This window comes from Antechinus flavipes, chromosome 4 (genome assembly GCF_016432865.1).
Source record: "Antechinus flavipes isolate AdamAnt ecotype Samford, QLD, Australia chromosome 4, AdamAnt_v2, whole genome shotgun sequence".
In the NCBI taxonomy this organism is placed as follows: Eukaryota; Metazoa; Chordata; class Mammalia; order Dasyuromorphia; family Dasyuridae; genus Antechinus; species Antechinus flavipes.
The window spans coordinates 162,333,342-162,357,704 of record NC_067401.1 but is presented as its reverse complement, the minus strand read 5'-3'; the positions used below and the strand labels follow the sequence as shown (position 1 = coordinate 162,357,704).

The 24,363-nt window shown below is 35.8% G+C and overlaps 1 protein-coding gene across 1 annotated transcript; it reads right to left on the bottom strand.

The window, feature by feature from the left end:
* Positions 1-1,663: 1,663 nt before the first annotated feature.
* LOC127560595 (uncharacterized) lies at positions 1,664-24,199 on the bottom strand. The gene is made up of 4 exons (XM_051995311.1): positions 24,002-24,199; positions 7,331-7,485; positions 5,814-6,128; positions 1,664-3,012 (listed from the first exon to the last, which is right to left on the bottom strand). Exons 2-4 carry the CDS (start codon positions 7,392-7,394, stop codon positions 2,543-2,545), a joined length of 849 nt encoding a protein of 282 aa, XP_051851271.1. The 5' UTR covers positions 7,395-7,485; positions 24,002-24,199; the 3' UTR covers positions 1,664-2,542.
* Positions 24,200-24,363: the final 164 nt, after the last annotated feature.

The following is a 24,363-nucleotide window of genomic DNA, read 5'->3' as shown; positions in this document are numbered from 1 at the left end:
CAAAGTATTTAAGCTTCAGCTTCAGTAATTTGGGTGAATAATTTGAATTAACTTCTTTCAATATTGACTGATTTGACCTCTTTATTGTCTGAGGAACTCTTAAAAGTTTTCTCCAGCACCTCAATTTGAAACTATCAATTCTATAATACTCAGTTTTCCTTCTAGTCCAATTCTCACAGCCATACATTGCTACCGGAGAAATCTTAGTTTTTAATATATGGACCTTTGTTGATAAGGTGAGATCTCTGCTTGTAAACATTTTGTACAAATTTGCCATAGTTTTCCTTTCAAGAAGCAAAATTGTCTTAATTTCAGAGATACAGTCAATATCTATGATGATTTTTGAGCCCCAAAATGTAAAATCTGACATTTCTTCTCCCTCTATTTCTCAGAACGTCCAGTTGCTAAGATGTTAGTTTTTTATACTAGACTTCAAACTGGCTTTTATACTTTCTTCTTTTATCCTCATGAAGAGACTTCTTAATTCTTCTTCATTTTCTGCCATCAGTGTAGTATCATCTGCATATCTGAGATTTCTTATTATTTCTCTTAGCAACTTTAATTCTGGCTTTTGATTCCAGTCTGGCATTTCACATGATGTACTTTACATATTATTATTAAGTTACATAATTAAATTAGGTGACAATATACAAACTTCTTGTAGTCTTTTTTCCTATTTTAAACCAATCAGTTGTTGTTTGGTTGTATGTTGCTTCTTCATGCACATACTGGAAAATCCCCATATTTCATGCACATACTTCCAGAGACAAGTAAAATGATCTCATATTCCCATCTTTTTAAGAACTTGCCACACAGTGATATATATATATATATATATATATATATATATATATATATATAACCATATAACTTATTCAGCCATTTTCTAACTGATGGACTTCTCAGTTTGCCAAAAGATTGCATAGTAGTGTTACTAGTTTTCATATAGTTTTGGGAAGGACAAGAAAATAAAAAACAAGAAACATGAGTATAAGTGGTTACAAAGTCTGAAGTATCATAGATGATGGAAAACAATATGCTTACATAGAAGTGATGCATGTAGGACTGATGTGGTTAGTGGCTGTGCAGAGAGCTAAGATGTGAGAATCCCCTTCTGGTCGGTGCAGGTTCAATGTGAAAGAATTTACAAACCCGAAATATTAGTGGCAAAAAAGACAATTTTTTTCTGCACTGCAGAAATCAGCTTTGCTAGAAAGACTGATTTCCTCAGTAGCAATGTCCTGGCAGAGAAATAACAAAAGGTTTATCACTGAGAAGAAAATGTCTTTTCACAGCTGACAGGGGTACTGGCAGGCATCCATTCCAAGGAGAGTTTCCTTCACAAGGCATAGTCTTGCTTTGGGCCTCTGCAAGTTATGAGTTTAAAATTGAGTTTTTTAATAGGAAATCTGAGATTGATGTTTCAATTGAATGAGATTACTGCCCCCAGGCCTAGGTCTCCAGTTAAATGAGATCACTTAAGTTCCAGCTAAGTAGGAGTGGTCCTGGACTAATTTTCAACTCAAAAGAGGGTGAGCTAGTCCCACAAAATAATAGAATGAAACCACTTATCTTGATTCCCTGAGATGGGTATCTTTCAGAGGAGAGCTTCTCAGAGTTTCCCTTCCACCTCCTCAAAAGTTCAAGAGGAACACTATCTGCATGAGGACTACCAACAACTCTTTTATTTAAAATTTTTAAATATAATATGAGGAACACACCCAGAACAATCATGATGATTATAACTGTGTTTTGTTTTGATTCATTGTTGGAAGACTTACACTGAAGTAAAAGCAAAAATGATGAGTGAGCCCTGAACTGGGAATTCAGAGACCTCTATTTGCATCCCTGCTGGACCAAGTTGCTACATACTACTTTTGGGCAAATCATTTAATTTCTCTGGATCTTAGATTTCTTATTTCTAAAATAAAAATTATGATAATAAGGTCCTTTCCCAGCTCAAATGCTTTATGATTCCATGAACTAGGAAAATTAAGGATTTTGTGGAGAAATTTGTCCATCCAAAGTATTTTCTTCTCCCTCAGTAAACTGTATTTTTAAAAATTCAAAGAATAGAGTCAGAAATAGTACAGAGAAATCATTCAGGAGGCCAAAGAACTAGTTAGCAGGAATAGATATGAACAAATCTTAAAGTAAGTGCTTATTTTTAAAGTCATGGTTTTTTGGTTTTTTTTTTTTTTTTTTTAGAAAGGGTAGATTTAAAGAGAAAGGTCAGTGTGGCAAAAATTCTGCATTTAGAGTTAGATGATTTAGATTCAAGTTCTGGCTCTCACACTAATGAGCTACATTCTCTTTCTCAGTCTCAGCTTCATTATCTGTCAAATGGCAGTGTGATAATAATATTTAATTAATATTTCTTATGAGATTGTTATCAGAAAATCAAACTGAACCTCTAAAGTGCTTTTAAAAATGAATTATTGGGACAGTGGATAGAGCACCAACCCTGAAGTCAAGAGAACCTGAGTTCAAATTGGCCTCAGACACTTAACACCTCCTAACTGGGTGACCTTGGGCAAGTCACTTATCCCCAATTGCCTGAACAACAACAACAAAAAATTATTGTCACAAAGGGACAAAGGCTCAAGATCATAAGCCACATTTCTGAGCTCCCTGCCAGATCCCATTCCAAATACATTAGACTTGCAATTTTTACCCCAAACAGCAAACTTAAAAAACTTAAAAAATTATTCACTCTAACTGCCCCATTCTTGCAGACCTCACCTAATGATCTACTCATTATGGCATTAGTATAACAAGTTTGTCCACAAGATTTTTGGGAGTCCTCATCCACAACTTCACAGCAGTATGAATTACTGTTAAAACTATCCTTCCAAAGTTGAATGCTGCTGAGATTGAATAGGCCTCTGGCATCCTGTATGAACTCTGTTTTCTCTGTTGGCTGGTCATTGGTCCAGATGATTCTTCTCCCTGGCTTTTCCAGTGTTGCCTGGCAGATCAGTTTGCCATTTTCCTTGGAGACTGTCGGGTTTTCTAGAAGAAGCAGAATTATAGGAAGACAAATAAATGTCAGGAAGACTCATTACCATCAGGAGGAATAAGTAATATTGGACAGCAATGCATTAGAGAATTTCACTTGTACTGTAGCCCATGATAACAATAACATCACCAATATGATGGTGATGATCCGAGTTTTTATATCATACTTTAAGGTTTGCAAAATGATTTACGTATATTATTTTATTTGATTACAACAATCCTGCCCATAAAGTGAATACTATTCCCATTTTGCAGAAGAGAAAACTAAGGCTTAGAAGTTAAAATGACTTATTCATGTCCAGTGCTCTATCCACTCCATTACCTATCTGTCTTCAAAAAGTACACAAAGTCCTGTAGTAAGTCTTGGTATTTAAAAAGCAACTTGCTCTCTTAGGAAGGGCAATGACTTGGTTTCCATTCTAAACTGGAACTCATTGTATGACTTCTGAATTCACTAACTCTTTCCCTCCACTTACATTTATAGGCTTATTATGAGTACACACAGGGACAGCTGGGGAATACAGTGGATAGAACCCTGGCCTTGTAATCAGCAAGATCTAAGTTCAAAACTAGCCTTAGATATTTACTAGCTATGGGACATTGGGCAAGTAACTTAACCTCTGTTTGCCTTAACCACTGTTGAAAGAAATAGCAAATTACTCTAGTGTCTTTGCCAAGAAAACCACATAGACAGTATTGACGTGTTATAATTTGTGGGGTTGCTAAGAGTCAGACCATACTGAACAATAACAATGTGCCAGGCATCTTGTTAAGCTCCTTAAAATTATTATTTTATTTGACCATAATAATTTATATAATGATTTATAATTAATTTGTGTAACTTTGGACAAGTGGCTTTGCCTCTCTTCCTGAATCCAAGCTTATTGCTCTACTCACTGCACTACCTAGCTGCAGAAAAAATACAGAGTCATAGACTGACAGTCTGAATCACTTAATTGAAACAATCCAGCTTTTAGAACACCGGCATCAAAAGCTCCTCTGCTCAAATCCAATTACTGTCAAAACTCAATGTCAAAGTCTTTACCAGTCACCTCTGAAGACTTTCTAACCACAAGCATGCTGACAGACTTCTTGCCAAAACTATTTACCATTTAAGAATCAGTTAGGTACTATAATAAAAATATTGGGATTTTAATTGTTACTCCAAACAGCACAAAACAATTTGAAAAATTATTCACTCTATCTGACCCATTCTTCCAGATTTCACCTAAGGAGTTGGACCTGATGTCTAGAAAACCTGAGTTCAAATCCAGCTTCAGACACATACTAATTATACAACACTGGACAAGTCATTCAATGTCTTTTCTCATCTGTAAAATAGGGATAATAACATCAGTTCTCTCCCAGAATTGTAAGGATAAAATGAGATATTTATAAAGTACTTTTGCAAATCTCAAAAGTTATTTGTATAATTTGATAGCTAGCTTTTATTAAAGGAAATCTAATTATCAGGGATGAGGCGAGGTGTGTTGTTACAGCTAAACCTTAAGATGCTGATCATTGCTATTGGAAGAGTTTGTTCTCGAAGAGGACCATGATATCAGAGAGGTGATACCATGACATGCAAGTGAATTGGATTTAAATTGAGGGAGGACTGTGTAAGGTCACCTGCCTCACTTTCCCCTCCAGAGCCATCTGAGTCCAGTGATCAGATTTCGATCAGGATGACTGGATATGGTCCTGGGTACAGTGGGAGACTTTCTTAAGTTAAAGTCTTCAACAGATTTATAAGCTGACCAAGGCCACGTCCATTCAGGGATTAAGGCTAGGTAGCAATAGAGTAGCAATAGAGTCAGAGAATCTTCTCTTTCACCTAGTTAAAAAAAATCTAAATAAGTACATCTGGGAGGAGAGAAGACCTTCAGGATTTCTGGCAGAAGCAGAAATGATTGCTATTTACATTCAATTTGAGTCAATCAGGGCCCAAAGAATGATCAACTAGGACTTGATCTGGGACCTATTGGTGGCCAATCAGCGAGAATCAGAGAAGGTTTTTTTTTTTTTTTTTTTTTTTTTTTTTTTAAGACATGACCTGGCTTGTGACCCGCCAAGAGAACAATGATATCAGAATAAAGAGGCTCAGATGGATGTCTATGTAGCTGCTTATGGGACTCATTCCCAATGCCCCACTACCAGGACTTACAGGAGGCTTACCCTCTTTGAGAATGTAGCTATGCAATTAATGCATATTCTAAGTCTTGATTATCTGAGATTTTTTTGAATGATCTGACTCAGCAAGTTAAGGGGGGGGGTAAGAATTATTCCTCTTGAGGTAAAAATCTGTCTATTGCTTTAAACATGTCTAAGAAGAAACTCACCCACCAGGATAACCAGTTATATCTGTTCTGTTTTTGAAAATCAAAGTGCTGTAGAGAATAGAGACTTGGCCTTGGAATCAGGAAGATCCAGATTCAAATCCTGCTTCTGACATAAAGTCATTTAAACTATCAATATCCCCAGGCAATTTTAAGACCTTAAGCTACAAGTGAGTTGTCCATCAGAAGATGGAGTTTCCATACTAAAGAAATCATAAGTCCGAAATCTTCAAAAAGTTACCAGAGCTATAATTATTTATATTAAGATGTATAATAATTACATGTATATTCTAAGAGTTAGGAATCTGTCACTAAACTTTGTATCTTCCTCATATTGTACCTACTATGTATATACAATAGTCAATGCTTGTTGAACAATTGAACTTATAACAGAGGAAGATCTTAATATGTTTCTTAGCTTTATATATTAAAAAACTTCCATTCCTGACTTTTTCTTACCTGACACATATACTCTAGTAAATTTAATTAAGGATCCTTTGCTGAAAAGACGCCACCGGTAGAGTCCACGATGGGAAATTTGGGTTTTCTCGATCACCAGCGTGACTTTTCGGTTCTCAAACTTGAGACACATCCCTTTCTGAAGCAGACACTTTCCTACTGTGGTCATGTTGAAGAGGAGTTCTCCCCTGTCGTTGTCATCTTTACAGAAATATAATTCTATGCCATGCAAGTCCATAGTGCTAGTGCAGTTTATCTCAACTGGGTCATTTTCGCAAGCAGATACTTCTTTCTGGCAGTGGAACTCTGCAAACTCTGCAATAAATGAACAAATTCCAGAATCATGTCATCACCATCACCACCATCACCTTCATCTTAGGGAAACACTACTGTGTATGTGCCAAGTGCTGGGGGCATCAAGAAACACAAGGCACTCACTATCTCTGACCTTAAGGACTTGCTGTCCCAAAAGACCACATAAGCTTAGGGTCAAATGGATGACCAGCACAGATCACATTTACTCAAAGTTCAAAGGGCGAAGATATCACTGAGGTATATGGGAAAGACGTCATGGAGAATGTTGCCCTTGAGTTAGCCTTGAAAGATTCTCAGTTACTCTGAGAATTCTCAATTCAATTTAACAGATTTCATGCAATGCCTAGTGAATGCTGGAGATACCAAAAAAGAAAAAAGAAAAAAAAAAGAAAAGAAAGAGAAAGAAAGAAAAAAGGAGACATCTTCCCTCAAAGAGCTCATATTCTACTAATCAAAAGCTATTTAACCCATGGGAAGGTAGTGGTGGAGGTGGTCCAGGTTTGTGATTTCATCTACTGGCCTGTTTTAGCTGCATTAAATATGCTAACTAAACACTCAGCCAAGCCCAACCCAAAACTTCATTAGCAGCCCTACAAAGAGCTATGTTACCTCAAACTCATTGTGTGAGTTTAGGACTCAACTCCCCACTCAATGTGAAGATTGGAGAATAACCTCTGACCTGCGAAAAATCTATTCCTTTTTATCCCTGGATTCCCTGCCTCCCTCATATAGTTTCTTGGGTGTTTTTTTTTTGTTTGTTTGTTTTGTTTTTTCCTTAGTTAAATCTTTCCCTTGATTTCTGTTTGATTTCCTGTAGAGTTGGCTTTCCTGCTGACTTTAACTACCCAAGAGGGAACTGTATATATCAGAAAAAGAGTTTTTGCCCAGGGTCCTACGCTCTCTAGGTTGTCTTAGTATGAAAGAGCATTGACAAAGAAAGTAAGATCCAGATATAGAATTAGTCATAAGAGAATGTGTCAGATATGAATAGAGGAAAATACCACAGGAGAAATGGGAACAAGAGAGAGAAAAATTCAGAACTATAGAATGTCAGAGCTGGAAGGAAATTATTTTTTCTATGTCTCAGTTTTCTTACCAATATTTTTTAAGGATCCTTCTAACTCTGAATTATACTCTTTTTATTCTCCCATGTTCCTTTCTTCAGAGATTATGCAGAGAAGATGGAGAACAAAGATACTCACTTGAATTTTCTGTGGCACTCAAAGCTATCAAGAGACAAAGGATCCCACTTGTTCTCAGTAACATCAGGTCAGATAAACTGCAGCACCTGGTGGAAATGTTGAGAAATCAGGCTTCAGGAGTCAGTCCTCTTTGTCATCTGTTCTCCAGACACCCCCTGGAGAAAGAAAAAGTCAATGGGAAAAAAAAGGTCTTACAAAGGATCTTTGCTTGATCCTCTATGAGAGGTGACCATTCCTACCTTAGAAGTTAGTCTACCCTTTCAACTTCCAGCAGTCATAGGATCATATGATTCAGAGTTGGAAAGAGCCTTTGAAATTGTGTAGTCACTTCCCACTATCCATTGCCACTGATTATTCACATTAATTTTATAGATGAAGAAAGTGACTCCTGGAGTTTTGATTAGTTTTGTATCTCCTCCCTACTATCCTTGTTTCTCCTGCCAGATCCCAGTAAAATGAGAAAAGAATGTAGATTTATGATTATTTAGCAATAAGATAGAGCCATAGAGATGCTAAGTTGAAACTGAGAGAGAAAGAAAGATACAGAGAAAGATAGAGGCAGAGAGATAGAGACAGAGAAACACAGAAAGAAAACAATGACCTTCAAGATCATTCATTCTAGCTTTCTGATTTTACAGATCAAATGGAGGCTTAAATACTATCAGGTCACATACTGTCCAAAGTCACACAGGACCATGATTTGATTTATGAGCTCACTGTTCTTTCCAATGAGCTTTTGCTATTGTTGAGTAGCTTCAAGTTCTTTCTTTTTTTCTTTTTTTTGGCTGAAGCAATTGGGGTTAAGTGACTTGCCCAGGATCACACAGCTAGGAAATGTTAAGTGTCTGAGGCCAGATTTGAACTCAGGTCCTCCTGACTCCAGAGCTGGTGCTTTATTCACTGTACCATCTAATTGCCCCCTTCCAGTTTTTTATGACCCCAATTGGGATTTTCTTGGCAGAAATACTGGAGTGGTTTACCATTTCCTTCTCCAATTCATTTTATAGGTGAGGAAACTGAGGCAGACATGGTTAAGTGACTTGCCCATGGTTACACAGCTAGAAAGTATCTGAGGCCAGGAAGATGAGCCTTCTCCATTGTACCACCTAGGTCCCCCTAAGTATAAAAAAATTTATTGATGCTATCATTCAAAGGAATTATGTCCAAAGGCTGAACAGATCAGCTCTTTCCTAATGCCAGATCAGCTTCAGGATAGGTACTCTTTTGACAATAGTTTGGCAACTTAGAGCCTTTGACACATAAATTGACTTCTTTTAGCTGTGACATGGAATTGCTAAGGAAAGCAAAACAGCAGAAATACCCAAAGCTCCCAATAAGGCTTCACCCATGGTCTGAGATTTCAGACTCATGGACCTAAAAGAGGACCAAGATGGAAATGTTAGCAAAAGAACCTTTTTAATCAATAAGCATTTATTATTCCCCAAGTTTAAATTTATTTATTGATTTTAATACACATTTCTTTATGAATCATGCTGGGAGAGAAAAAATAAGAACAAAAGTAAAAAACCATGGGAGAGAAAAAAATGCAGAAAAAAAAAAGTGAACATAGCATGTGTTAATCTACATTCAATCTCCATAGGTCTTTTTCTGGATGCAAATGGCATTTTCTGTCCGAAGTCTATTGGGATTGGTTTGGACCAGTGAACCACAGAGAAGAACCAAGTCTTTCATAGTTTATCGTCACACATTCTTGCTATTATTGTTTACAGTGTATTCCTGGTTTTGTTTGTTTTGCTCAGCATCAATTTGTGTAAATCTTTACAAGCCTTTCTAAAATCATCCTGTTCATCATTTTTTATAGAACAATAATATTCCATTATCTTCATATACCGATTCAACCATTTCCCAATTGATGGGGAATCTACTCAAGAATCCTTAATTCTTGAAAACTTTGAAGCCCCAGAGTAACAACTTAATTTAACTTTGCTCCTAAGAAAATCAAACCTAAGGGAGGAAAAGTGAAAAAGATAAAAACAATTTTTAAAAAAGTACATTTAGAAGGGGCAGCTAGGGGGTGCAGTGTATAGAGCGCCATTTCTGAAGTCAGGAAGACCTGAGGTCAAATCTGGTCTCAGATACTTAACACTTCCTAGCTATGTGACCCTGGGCAAGTCATTTAACTCTAATTGCCTCAGGGGGGAAAAGTACATTAAGAATACACAAGTGGGGCAATTAGATGATAGAGTACTGGGATAACAAAATGAAACTGTTGATATATAGAAAAGACTTTTGACAAAAAAGAACACTTGATTGTATTAATAATTCTAAAAATCAAGCTTGTTGAAGGGTCCATCTTTTAAAAATTCTAATTTGATATTAGCAGCTATAGCAAAACACTGGAAGCTTGTGTACTAAGTGTGTGTGTATATATATGTGTGTGTGTGTGTGTGTGTGTGTGTGTGTGTGTATAATGACATCCCTTGTCTCAATTATTTGACATAGTTATAGAAATCTTAGCTTTAATAATAAGTAAAGATAGAAATTAAATATAAACGTCTATAAAAAGAAAATAAAATTTTCTCTATTTTCAGATGACATTGATTTACTTAGAAAACCACAGTTAATCAGTGAAGAAATTAATTTAGATAATAATTGCATCAACAAAAAAGTATCAAGATATATAATAGATCCACAGAAACTAGCAGTGTTTTTATATAATACTCTAAAAAAGCAGAAGGAAATGATAGAAATAAAATTTCAATAAAAAACTTTAAACTGTACAAAATGCAGAAATAAAGAAAAAAAATTAAATAACTGTAGAATCACTGATATTCATTGTTAGGCCCTGAAAATAAAATTAAAATGGGTATTTTATCTAAATTGACTTGTAATTTCAATTCTTTACCAATAAAATTGCCAAGCGATTCTTTCCTAGAACTTAACAAAATAACAATAAAAATTAATCTGGAAGAACAAAAACTCTAATATGTCAAAGGAAATTGTTAACAAAGAAGCAAAGAACTCAGAGCATTAGCAGGTCTCAAAGTATTTTGTAAAACAGTAATACCAAAATCTATTTGTTACCTATTACAAAATAGTAAAGTACATCAGTATAAAAAATTTTTGTTATACATGTACATTTTTTTTTTACACATTTCCATATGAGTCAGATTGGGAGAGAAAAATCGGGGGGGGGGGAAGGAAAAACATAATAAAAGAAAAAAAAAGACAAGGTAGAAATAGTGTGCATTGATCCACATTCAGTTTTCATAGGTCTTTCTCTGGATACAGATGGAGTTTTCTGTCCAAAGTTTATTGGGATTGCCTTAGATCACTGAATTGCTGAGAAAAACCAAATCTATTGTAGTTGATCATCACACAATCTTGTTGTTGCTGTGTACAATGTTCTCCTGGTTCTGCTTGCTTCATTCAGCATCAGTTCATATAAATCTTTCCAATCTTTCCTAAAACAGCCTGTTCATCATTTACCTGGTCCAATTCTTAACTTTGTGCCATGGACTCCCTTTGAAAGTCCGGGGAAGTCTGGGGACTTCTTGTCAGAAGACTGTCAGTTATCTACATTCATAATAGAATGCTAAATTTCAGTTAGAGATTAGAGAAAATAAAGATGTAAATTTTTCACATCCAAGTTCATGTACCCTTTGAAATCTATCAATAGACTTCCTTGGGGGTTCATCAATCTCACATATCCTGATCCAGGAGATGATCCAGGACAACTAAAATTCAGAGTTTAAGTGACTTTTTCAACACTTGTTTTGAAGTGTATTTTATTCCAGTTCATTCACTTAATTCAGTTTATTCACTCAAGAAGCCTTCATTAAGCATGTACTATATGGAAAGCACTTTCTGAATGTTGAGCAAACTGCAAACTTGTTGCAAAATGCAATTCTTCCCCTCAAGAAGATGAGTTTAGTAGAATAATGATTTTACTCTTGAAACCCTTTATTATTTCAGTAGTGTTGAGTCACTCTAGGAAAACAGAATTCTGATCAGCCACTAATGCTATCTACCCACAGATTAATCTTCATTACCTTCTTCAGAGAGTGCCCTCAGTCCATTTCTCACCCCCAATAATTACAAAATGTTGGAAATCACCAACCAATTAGATGTAATTGCTCTAGACAGGACAGAAACTGTAATGCCTCCTGTGTTCTGGATTTCTCTTGTTATCAGTATCTGGTAAACAAAGTTTCATGTTTATGAAATCTACTGACCTGCCCTGTGCGTGCAAAGTAGGCTGTGTCTCTCAAGGAAAATTTGAACTCTTTAAGATAACTCATGCAAATAAAAATATAAAAGGACTTTGAAAGGATGGTTGCTTATCAGTTCTTTGAACAAGGGAGGAATTTATGGCCAAAGAACTAGAAAATATTATGAAATGTAATGTGGACAACTTTACATTAAATTAAAAAGTTTTTTCACAACAAAACCAATTCAGCCAAGATTAGAAGGGAAGCAGAAAGTTGGGGAAAATTTTTTTTACAGCCAGTGTTTCTTTCTTTCTTTTCTTTTTCTTTTTCTTTCTTTTTTTTTTAACATATTTTATTTTATTTTATAATAACTTTATATTGACAGAATCCATGCCAGGGTAATTTTTTTTTTTTTTACAACATTATCCCTTGCACTCGCTTCTGTTGCAATTTTTCCCCTCCCTCCCTCCACCCCCTCCCCTAGATGGCAAGCAGTCCTATATATGTTAGATATGTTGCAGTATATCCTAGATACAGTATATGTTTGCAGAACCGAACAGTTCTCTTGTTGCACAGGGAGAATTGGATTCAGAAGGTAAAAATAACCCGGGAAGAAAAACAAAAATGCAAATAGTTCACATTCATTTCCCAGTGTTTTTTCTTTGGCTGTAGCTGCTTCTGTCCATCATTTATCTATTGAAACTGAGGTCTCTTTGTCAAAGAAATCCACTTCCATCAGAATACATCCTCATACAATATCGTTGTTGAAATGTATAATGATCTCCTGGTTCTGCTCATTTCACTTAGCATCAGTTCATGTAAGTCTCTCCAAGTCTCTCTGTATTCATCCTGCTGGTCATTTCTTACAGAACAATAATATTCCATAATATTCATATACCACAATTTACCCAGCCATTCTCCAATTGATGGGCATCCACTCAATTTCCAGTTTCTAGCCACTACAAACAGGGCTGCCACAAACATTTTGGCACATACAGGTCCCTTTCCCTTCTTTAGTATTTCTTTGGGATATAAGCCCAATAGAAACACTGTACAGCCAGTGTTTCTAAAAAAGGCCTTATTTCTAAAATACATAAAGAACTGAGTCAAGGTTTTAAAAATACAGGTCATTCCCCAATTGATAAATGGTCAAAAGATATAAACAATTTTCAAATAAATGAAAACCATCTATAGTCATATGAAAAAAATGCTCTAAATCATTGTTGATTAGAGAAATACAAATTAAAACAACTCTGAGGTACCACCTCACACCTCCCAGATTGGCTAAAATGACAGGAAAAGATAATGATAAATGTTGGAAAACTGGGACACTAAAGCATTGTTGGTGGTGTTGTGAACTGATCCAACCACTCTGGAGAGCAATTTGGAACTAAGCCCAAAGGGCTATAAAATTATAGTTGATCCAGCAGTACCACTATTGGGTCTGTATTCCAAAGACAGAATAAAAAAAAGAAAAATATTTTTAGTGGCTCTTTTTGTAATGGCAAAAAATTGGAAAATGAGTAGATGCCCATCAATTGGTGAATAGCTGATTAAGATAATGGTACTTGAAAGTAATGGAAAATTATTGTTCTATAAAAAATGATAAACAGGCTGATTTTGAAAAGTCCTGAATTAATGTTGAATGAAACAAGCAGATCCAGGAAAACTTCACACAGCAACAGCAAGACAGAATTACTTCTTCTCAGTGGTTCAATGATCCAAAGCAATTCCAATAAACTTTGGATGGAAAATGCCATCCAAATACACAGAGAGAATATGGAGACTGAATATAAACTAACACATGCCATGTTCACTTTTTTTCTTTATCTTCTTTTTTTTTCTTTTGTGGTTTTCCCCTTTTGTTTTGATTTTTCTCTTCCAACATAATTCAAAAAGAAATATGTAAAAAAAAAAAAAAAGTACATGTACAACCCTCCCAAAAAAGTTGTTTCTACATGTAATTGGGGGAAATAAAAATTAAAAAAAGAAAGAAAAGAACAAAGAAAAGAAATAGAAAGAACAAAGGAAAGAAAGAAAGAAAGAAAGAGAAGGAGGAAGGGAGAAAAGAAGGAAGGGAAGGAAAGAGAGAAGGAGGGAGGGAGGGAGGAAGGGAGGAGTGATTGCTTTGAATCTGTGTTAGTGTGTGTGAAAGTGTGGAGGTGTGAGACCATTTGGAGCTACTTTGGCAGAAAGGAAAGTGAAACATTCTGATAATGGGTCTTTGAAGATGCTAAGATCTATGATGTCATTTTTCCCAGAGATTTGACTTGCTCAGCTCTCTTCTAAGATGTCATCATGCTGCCAATCCTAAATGGATAATAATCCCTCTCAGGTTTACAATAATGACAGCAATAGCAGCAGTAGCAAAGGTCATTTTCTGAGAGATTAATAAGCCATCACAAGACTTACTGACCTTTGAAATCTTGACCATTATATCTAGAAAAAAAACTCCCCACAAATCCTAGAATTAGGAAATCAGCTTTGCCACTGACACCCTGTAGAGCAGTTGACATAGCATTTGATTTCTCTAATCTGTAGAATCCTCCTTTGTAAAATGGAAGTGACCATATTTGTCCTACCTACTTCATAGGGTTATTACTCATGAAAATGCTTCTTAACTATATAACACTCTGTATATGTGGGCTAAGTATAAGTATGAGACTCCAAGATTTTTAGAACTGAAAGGTACCTCAGAGATGATAGAATGTTAGTCCAGCCCAGACATTCAGGATAGTCTCTTCTACAACACATCCAATAAAGGGTCCTCCAATCTTTGCTTGACTACTTCCAAAAAGGCAGCCCAGGACCTCATCACTCCTTTCCTGGACAGTGGCCTGATGGTTGGGATCTTTGCCTCCAGTTTTCCCCATTTTATTTTCTAATAAGCTATCACTTTAATATTCTTAAAGTATTTTTTTGACAATGTTATTCCCCCATTTCAATACATTCTAGCAGCTCCCTGTTATTTCCAGGTTCAAATTCAAAATCCTCTGTTTGGTGTTCAAAGTCATTTCATATGGTATCCTATTACTTTTCTAGTCTATTTACTCTACAACTCTGTGATACAGTGTTTAACCATTTCCCAATTGATGGCTACCTCCTCAGTTTCCAATCTTTAACCATCACAACAAAATCCATTATAGAAATGGATTCTTTCTTTGGTCTCTTTGGCTGATTACTCCAATTTACAGATGAAGAAAATGGCACAGATATAAGTTTAGTGATTTGTGCAGTGTTGTTCAGCTGTGTCTGACTCTTGGTGACCCCATTTGGGGTTTTCTTGGCAAAGATCCTAGAATAGTTTACCATTTCCTTCTCCAGCTCATCTTACAGATGAGGAAACTGAGGCAAACAATTTGACCAGGATCACAAGATTAAGAACTATCTGAGACTAATTTTTTGAACTCAGGAAGATAACTATTCCTCCCTGAAGGCCTGGACGTCTATCCTATTTTTCCAGGGTTACACAGTTAGTCATTGTCTGAGAGAAGATTTGAATTCTGATCTTCCTAATTCTACACTCTAGCTGAGTTACCTAGCCACCACAGCTAATCTTTCTTGCTTGTGCTTTTCATCCCCAGTTCCTTATCACTCTCTCTGGAACCTGGATCTTTCAGTTATCTCCTTTCTACAACTTTATTTTCATCTCCTCTATTGGTTGAAACTTCCCTTCTTCCTACAAATTTACATAATGTCCTCTATCATGAAAAAAAATTGGCTTATATTGTGCTGCTCTTGATCTATTATCTATATCCAGAAAGCTATTTTCAGGCAGGGAAGAATTAATAATCTGTCTACTTTTGGCACTCAAGAATAGTCATTCACTGCATGATTAGCCATTTCAAATGAGGTGATAATAACAGAGTTAGGTTCCAAAGAAAACTTGGCAACCTAGAATGAAGGTTTGTTAAATTGCACTGAACCCTTTGAACTAACATTTAATCCCCGATTCCTTTGTTGATTCTTTATTTAATATTTTGAACCTGCATGGTTTTTCTACTGGGTCTCTACTGAAAGGATCAGTAAGATATGAACTATATCCAAAGTGATGAGACACAAAATATCAACATATTTGCAAAATGAATATAATGCAAAAGACAATAGAAAGCATGTCATGATCATAATGATCATTTAACTAATGAAAAACTCCAAAGAAGAGGAGTAAAAGAAGTCATCATGGAAATATGTGATAGTGAAAAAAAATCAAATATTGACTTTCTATTTCATTTTTATTCTATTCTGTAATTGATCCTATTATGTAACTGCCTCAGTTATGTTTATCTCTGAGTTAAATGCAAAAGTTCATGAGTCCAGAGATTGTTTTCCTCTCTGAGTTAAGTTCAAAAGGTAAGTTTCTTTACAAATCCCCTTAATAGAAAGAAAACAGTTATCTCTATACAGCGTTGTATACCTATATACAATGAAAAGAAATCTGTTATCTTATAAGTCTTTTAGAATCTAGGCAAACACCAAGAAATTTGCTATCTCTGCTCAACCAATGAGAAGATGGACTCTAATGTCCCATCATATTGTTTTTATGCCTATCATATAGTTTTCTATCTGTGATGCTTTCTGTTTTTTGTTTTTTTGAACCTCCCAAATATATGAAAGATGGTAAGTCCTATCTCGTCGTCTTGGTTTTTCTGGGGTCCAAGACCCATTTTGTTGTTGATTAGAACAACAACAGTCTCACTAATAAAACAGACATAAAAACTTTATTGTCTCAATTTACCTTAATTTTCAAATGTAATAATTGTGTTAGGAAGAGAATAAATATGACTAATAGAGAGATGAAACCTAAAATTAATGGGGAAATAAGAATAAAACACAAATCAGCAAGCCACGTTAAATGCTACTCTTGGATGCAGGCAAAAGTGACAGCATTAAGAACTGAGCCAATGTCATTGAATGATTTAATATATACTTTTATTCTGGATCTTTAAAAGATCACCTTTTCTAACTTTCCTACTGTTAAGCACCACATACTTGTTATTCAAGCTTGAAACCAAGTTGTTATTCTCAACTCTTCCTTTTTTCTCAGCCCCCACATACACTCAGTTGCCAAGTCCTTTTAGTTTTCTTTGCATCATCTCTCTACACACCCTTTTCCTGAGATTGTTAGCACCCTATTGTAGGCATCTGAGATTTGAACTATAGCAATAGACCAGGTATTGGTAGATCTCCCTACCTCAAATCTCTCCCAACTTTAGTCTGCCCTCCACTCTACTGTCAAAATGATCAGGTCAGACCATATCATTTTGCTGGCTCCTCATTATCTCCATAATCAAATAAAAAATTCTCTTTTTTGGCATTCAAAGCTCTTCATAATCTGCTCTCCTCAACCACCTTTCTAGTCTTCTTATATTCTATACTTCCCTCAGGAATTCTGAGAATCTATCACCCTGGCTTTGCTGTTCCCTGAACACACTGTCTCCTTATTCAATATTTCATGCCTGAAATTATGTTCTTTTTCTCCAAGTGCTGATCTCCCTAGTTTTCTTTAAGCCCAAGCTACAACATCACTTTTTACAAGAAGACAATTTGTCCCATATGTATTTTGTTTGTAAATAGCTGCTTGCAAGCTTTCTTTCTCAGTAGATGATGAACTTTTTGAGACTATGGACTGTCCTTTGTCTTTCTTTGTACCTCTACTGCTTGACTATATAATATTTTTTAAAATATGTTAAAAATTTGTTTTAACATGTCATCGGGGGAGGAGGGGAAAATAAAAATGAAAACAGAGCAAAAAGAAGAAAAAACTCTCCAGTGCTATTAATACCTCAGCATTACCTATGTCCAAGTACCATTCTGCTTTTAACTAGGTGTTTTTAAACAGTTAATAAACAATTGTATTTATCTCTGATTTATGGTCCCCAGTCATATTTCTCTGTACTTGCAACTTTGTGCTAATACAGATATGTCAGGATTATACCCTGACTGCTAAGAAAAAGAAAAAGAAAATTGAGAAGGGGATTCCAGAAAAAAGAAGATCAATGAGGCATGGAATTGCTGAGCTGAAATGAGTCTTTTAGGTCCCTTAGTTTAACTTCTCACCAATGGACATAGAGAACAGACTTAAAAAGTCAAAGGGAAATGGAGGGGGATTCTCCCTGTTTTCAAGTCTCAGCAAAAACATTGTCTTTAATAAGAAACTTTTCCCAATCTCCCTTAATATTAGTATCCTCCCTCTGCTGATCACTTACAATTTAATTCATCACATACACACATATGCATCATATGTCCACACACATATATCCATCATATATATCTATCTCTCTATATATTTTAGATACATCTAGATATAGATATATATTATTTGTACACAATTGTTTGCATGCTATCTCCTCAATAAATTAGGAATTCCTTCAGAGAAGGGACTGTCTTTTACCTTGCCTGGGACACAGTAGGTAATTAACAAATGTGTATTGACCAGATAACAGTCAGTACGATCATAGTCCAAGTCTCGTGGACAAAGTTATAGAAACCACAAAAACCTCCACCTATACATAGGAACTCGCATGAGAAAGTTCACTCGGAAAAATAAATACAATATGGGACAAAATCCAGTATTTTTTAGAACTCTGTGAATTCGATTTAAAGGCTAGATTTAAGGCCTACTTCTATCTTTTATTAACTAGATGCTCTTGGGTCAATCATTTAGTATCTAAATTTAAATAAAATTTAAAATATGAAGTGTGCAGAACCAGGAGAATGATTTATAAATAACAACATTGTTGTAGGGACAAGGAAATTCAATAAATTTAAAAATTCTGATCAACCCAATGATCAACCACAATTCCAGAAGACTTATGATAGAGATAAATAGAGAGGATGAAGTCAGTCTTTTATATATGTATGTGTATACATACATGTGTAAATGTACGGGTTTATGTACTTATAATGAGCACTGTGGGAATTTGTTTTACTTTACTTTACACATGTTCATAATAGGTTTTATTTTTCTTGCTTTCTCAATGAAAAGTAGGGAGAAGAATGGGAAAAGAGAAATTGGGCCAAAAAAAAAAAAAAAAAAAAAAAAAGAGAGAGAGAGAGAGAGAGAAATTGGGCCAGAGATAATTCAGACATGAAAATAAAATAAATTGAAATAGAAAAAAAACATAGTAGTAATATTGCCTATTTTACAGTGTTATTGTGAGGATTAACTAAGATCATATACATAAAGAGGTTGCTTCACATATCTTTAAACACTATGTAAATTAGCTATTTTAAAAAATTCTAGTTCTTGTCCTCAACAACTGAACAATAAAATGGGGGAAGATATGAGACGTACACAAATAAATAGTGGGTTTTTTTTTTTTCAATCCTGTCCAACTCTCCACAACCCCATTTGGCATTTCTGTGGAAAAATATAGTGGAGTGGTATTCTAAATGTCAAATAAATATAACATAAGGAAGGAATGAGAGATCCTGACAAAGTATTGTGGGACAATTTGAATAGGAAAAATTTACTTTGAGCCTGGTAGTGATGGTGGAGGGAGTGTGTGTCTGAGGGGGCAGAAGGATAGGATAAAAATCAGGGACGACTTCATGGAGAGTAAGACTACTAAGGTGGACCTTAAAGGATTTCTAAATATAATCAGCTTTTTGTCCCCCACAAGTGAATGTGGATATGGATAATGACCAACTGTTTCAAGTGACGTTTTTTCATCGGGAGGTACTCTATTATACTCTCCAAACTGTTGAGCTATCTTAGAAACTTGAAGAGCACACAGGAGCCAGAGCATACATACTACTTATGAGATCTTTCTTGGTTAAAATTGGGCCCTTCAATTTGTGGGGTCGCTGAAGTTTCTTCACCTCGTTCATTTGATTTTTGATACTTCAGTTTGTGGGATCCTAGGGGAATTGTCAAATAGCAATTTGAAAAACAACTTTAGGCTGTAATTATGCAGTCATTTTTCCAGTATGTTTTCTCTCACTAGTTATTTCCATTTGAGATGAAATTGCATATTGTGTATCTGTTGATTTATTGACTATTTATTATAGTATTATATTATTATTGACTATAAACTTACTATATTCTTAAATCTTACATAAATATTGAACTTGAAACTAATATGGGAAGTATGGCATTTGTATTACTAAAACACCTGTCTAGTTGAGAAATGTTTATATTTTTCTTTTTGCATTTGGTAAGTAAAACTTGTTTTATTATAAGATCCTTATGCTCTGTAAGTCCATGTTCTGTAAGTCTGTTCTGTAAGTCCATTTTTTTTTTTAACTTTTGTGTTGAGGAAGACTAGCACCAAGACAGGTAATAGTAACCTTTGATAAACTTTGAAGGGTTTCGTGTTTATTGAATCTGCATAACTTTGTATTTAGAAACAACTGTGATTTTTTTCCTGTACATGTGGGATAGGATAAGACTACCTGTATGACAGTGGATAAGAAAGTAAAAAGACAATATTTATTCCTCCTCAGAATCCCAGAGGACTGGAAATTAGGAACATGGACAATGTGTTTAAAAGAAACTCCTAGTTTCAGTTTTTTTCCAACTTCTAGGAACCAAGATGATGGAGTAAGTAGTAAATCATTGTAACTCTCCCATATTGACTTCCAAACTATCATGAAATAGTGCTTCAAAGTAAATCCTGGAACAGCAGAACCATTAAAAAGATGAGGTGGAACAATCCAAGAAACTTGGAAGATTGTCAAGAAAGGTCTCTCTCACTTAGGTAAAAGGGGAGCACAGTTCAAGCCAGGAAATATCCCAGAAAGCCATCAGCAAGTCTCACCTCAGCAAATCAACTGGAGATCCTGTGCCCCAGTATGGTGGAGCAGGCAAATGCTAATATCAGTCCTCCGTATAGCCCAGGGAACTGGGCTACAATTTGGAAAACCACTTGCTTTAGTATAGCTCCAGGAAATAGGCAGCCTATAGCAGACTTCCACATGCTTCAGTGTAGCCCTGGGAAATGCAGAAATATACCACCAGCCTCGGCACAAAACAGACACTGGATTGCTAAATCTGCATATCCAGACCTCTTTTCTCTCTTGAGCTCAAATTCTATATCACTAACTATTTGTTGGATATTCCCCATTGAATCTTCCATAGCATCTAGAATTTAACATGTCCAAAACAGAATTTATTACTTTCCGCCCTCTTCATAACTTCCCAATTTCTGTAAAGGGCACTATCATTCTTCCAATCATTTTCACTCATCCCTTCCCTTCTTTGTAAATGTTCAGCTATTTTTTACTTTTGATTAACTCTTTGTGACTCCATTTGAGGTTTTCTTGGCAAAGATACCAGAGTGTTTTGCCATTTCCTTTTCCATCTCATTTTACAGATAAGGAAACTAAGGCAAAAAGGGTTAAGAGATTTGCCAAGGGTGACAGATAATAAATGTATGAGGCCAGATTTGAATTGGGGAAGATGAATCTGTCTTATTCCAACCTTAGTACTTTGTCCATTGCACCATCTAATTGTCCTCTTCTTTTTTTCCTCCTCTCCTCAAATCTAAGTAATTATCCAGTCTTGCTGATTCTATCATTATCTTAAGATCTTTCATTTTTTTTACTTTGTGCCCTTAGCACCTAGCACTGTTGAATTGAATTGAAATGAATTTCAACAAGAAGACACACAAAAAGGACTGTGTTTAATGTAACTAAGGGAGAGAAACATTAGCAACTAGGAGGAGTTAGGGAAATTATCAAAAGATTATAATATTTATTTTGCAATAAGGAACAAAAATTGATTAGTCATGACTTGAGGTCAAGAAAACCAACAGACTTGCTAAAAATCTCAATGGGCTTAATGATGCCCCAAAGAATGGCATTTGACAACTAACTGACAGGGCTTGAAAATAAATTGATTCTGAATGGCAGGTAGGTGGTGTGAAGAAATGATTGAACTCCAATCCAAAGAGGATGCATGCACTAGTTGCTTTATACAGTTAGAGGCAAGGAAAATTGCTATGGACCACAATAGATGCTTTCACCAATATTCACAACTTAGAGGAAAAACCTCAGGCCTCCTGAATTAGAGAAGAAATAGGGTACTATAGAAGCTGATGTACCCCAAACTCCTCAAGATTTGACACCTCTGGTTTAAACCAAAGATTCCATTCCAAGTGGAAGGAAATTGCCCCTGAGAAAAAGAAGATGATAGTTCCCTGGAAATATTTGAGAAAAGTATTCCAAGTGGACTGGTGTTATCAGCTTCTCAAGCTCTTTGGAGAAAAGAAACAAACATTTGTGAAGCATCTACCATGTACTATGCATTGAACTAAAACTTTTACAAATATTATTTTATTTGGTTCTCACAGCAATCCTAGGAATAGATGCTATTCTTATCTCTGGTTTACAAATAAATAAACTGAGGCACAGAGTAGTTAAATGACTTACATAGGGTCACAGAGCTAGAAAGCATTTTAGGTCAAATTTTAATTCAATTATTCCTGATTCCAGGTGTAATGCTCCATTATCTTATCTGCCTCTGTTGCTGCTGCCTCTGCCCCAGATTCCTGAAATGTCTTTAAGTATTTTTATACCAGTTACCTCCTGTTCTCTAATTCAACCTTGCATTTCTTGAAATACCAGATTTCTAAATAAATAAACTATTTTCAAGTCATTTTATTTTCAGTTTTGGTTTGACATAAACTTTAGAACTTCTGGGAAATCATTGTTTCCCTTTTAAATAAAATTTAGGGTGCTTCAATTAAAATTGGGGGGCTATAGTCTTAGCCCTCAAGAAGTTTTTTGGGAGATAGGAATGCGGGGAAAAACATATACACAAGCCAATATAAAGAATATTGGATGGGAGAGTGTACTAACAATTGCAAAAATCAGCAAAGACATCATAGAGGAGACAAAAATGAGATACTCTCAAGGTGTTTTTATTCTACCAACTTTATAATAATTTGATCCATTTTTCCAATGAGAAGACACCCTTCTGTGAGAACCCTAGTTTCTTGCTAATTTTCTCTTCTGAACTTATCCTTTGTACTTCACTTTATTGTTAATAAATGCTTGAGAGCAGAATCCCTCCATCCCTCCTTCTCTTTCTCCCTCCTCAGCCCCTCCCTCTCCCCCCCCCACTGTCTCTTTCCTTCTTTCTTTTTTTTCTCTTTCCTTTTTTCTTTTTTCCTTCCTTAGCCACATTTGGCACATAGTAGGCACTAATAAATGCTTGCTGATTAATTTCATGTATTGTTTTCTAGCTATTCCACGCCCTAAACAAGGTATTGAAATACTTCAAAGTAAATAAGGAACCTTTCCTGATCTTTTTTTCTTTCTTTCAGTTTCACTTAGTAGCTGAGGCATATATTCTAGGAAATCATCCCTATAAAGAGTTTTTGTAGGTTTCAATTCAATTTGTCACTATGGTCACCATTCACCTTTCACACAAGTTGTTTAAGGAAAACACTTAGCAAAACTTTAAGTCTCTGATTTTCTTATTATCCTTATTCTTCTGTGTCCTGTACAGTTCAGGCATAGATAGATTTGAGAAATGGAAAAAGGGAGTTTTGAGTGGACTGTCAGAATTTTTTTATTTCACTAAATGACTAGTTTTAACTAGTTGTTCTAAACGGGATGTTCATCCGTTCCCAGCAAGCCCTTACAAAGAAAACTATCCAACGCATTCCTTTCTCTCTTCATACCCTAAGAATGGTATTCCCCTAGGACTTGTATAAGGGAGTTGTTAACATCTTGATAAGTCTTCAAGGCATCATCAGCTCCCTCCATTCCTACTTTAGCAACACTCCTTATCTTAATTTGCCTTTTAACCATCCCTTAAAGAGCAAGAAGCGCGAGTGATTCTCATTTCCACTTGACAGATCGGAAAAGAAGTAATACCTTTGATAACTGAGCCCACCAGTGCTTTCTCCGCTAAAGTTATCACACTCTATCTCTCCGGCTTCTACCCCGTCCTCCCTCACCGCCACCTCCTACTCCCTCCCCCAAACTCGTGGCATTCTAGACTACCGTTTCTAAACACTCCAACCTTCTTTACACGGGACTTTTCTTTTTTTATCCTTAAATTGATATAGACAAGACTATCCCACTGCCACCTGGTTACTGGGGTTCTGAAGCGGGGATTCGAGACCAGACTCATCTAGATTCCCAAGCCAATTCTCTAAAAGCCAAGTCTCGCTGTCTGTAGCGCAGATGTCACGAAACGATTAAAATAATGTGCAGTGAAAAAGAAGCTGAGGGACTCACGTCTGGTAGTCGGGAACCTTTGGAAATGCTTTCTTTAACGTTCAGTGCTGAACGCCTTTCAGGAAAGGAGCATTTAGGAGAGTGAGAGTTAGCAAATCACTACATCTGCCGTACACAACATGTGTTTTTTTCTTCCGAGAAAACATTGCAACTCACGGACGACAGTATTGTTCTCCTCCCCACTTCTGTCCCAGAGAAATCCCTTTTCTAATAAGAGGGTCCAGAGAGAGTAAAGTGATCGAGGCGACTCTAGTATTATGGGCAGGTGCTTCTCCCAATGGATGCAGAAATAAGGATCCGAGAGACTTACCTGGCCATGAGAAAAAATTTTTTTTTGCAATTTGTCTTCCTTAAGTGAGTGACTCCTAACAAGCAGTGTCTGTTTTCCACGGAGAGAAAAGTCTTGTTCAGGTTTTCCAGCACTGTTAAGAAGATGGAACTCACTCATCTCTTTTTACAAATCCAGCTTCAATCGCTGTTGGCGAGCTGAGGAAGAATCTCCATTCTATTAAGTGAATCCAATTAAATGAAGGAAGGGGAGGAGCTAAGAGCTGAAGGGTTAGTTAAACCCTGAGGTGGAGTCACTCAGGAATGCCAGATTTTTTTTTTCCCCTGAGTAATGTGCAATGAATTCTTAATAACATACAGAAAATAAAGAGAATTACAGTAAAT

What these genes read in the sequence shown, in the direction of transcription:
- LOC127560595 (XM_051995311.1), bottom strand. Translation starts at nt 7,394, where the DNA reads ATGTTACTGAGAACAAGTGGGATCCTTTGTCTCTTGATAGCTTTGAGT. An exon ending in GAGTGCCACAGAAAATTCAA is followed by an intron (nt 6,129 to 7,330) that starts GTGAGTATCTTT and finishes CATTTATTGCAG; the next exon opens with AGTTTGCAGAGTTCCACTGC. An exon ending in TACTAGAGTATATGTGTCAG is followed by an intron (nt 3,013 to 5,813) that starts GTAAGAAAAAGT and finishes TGCTTCTTCTAG; the next exon opens with AAAACCCGACAGTCTCCAAG.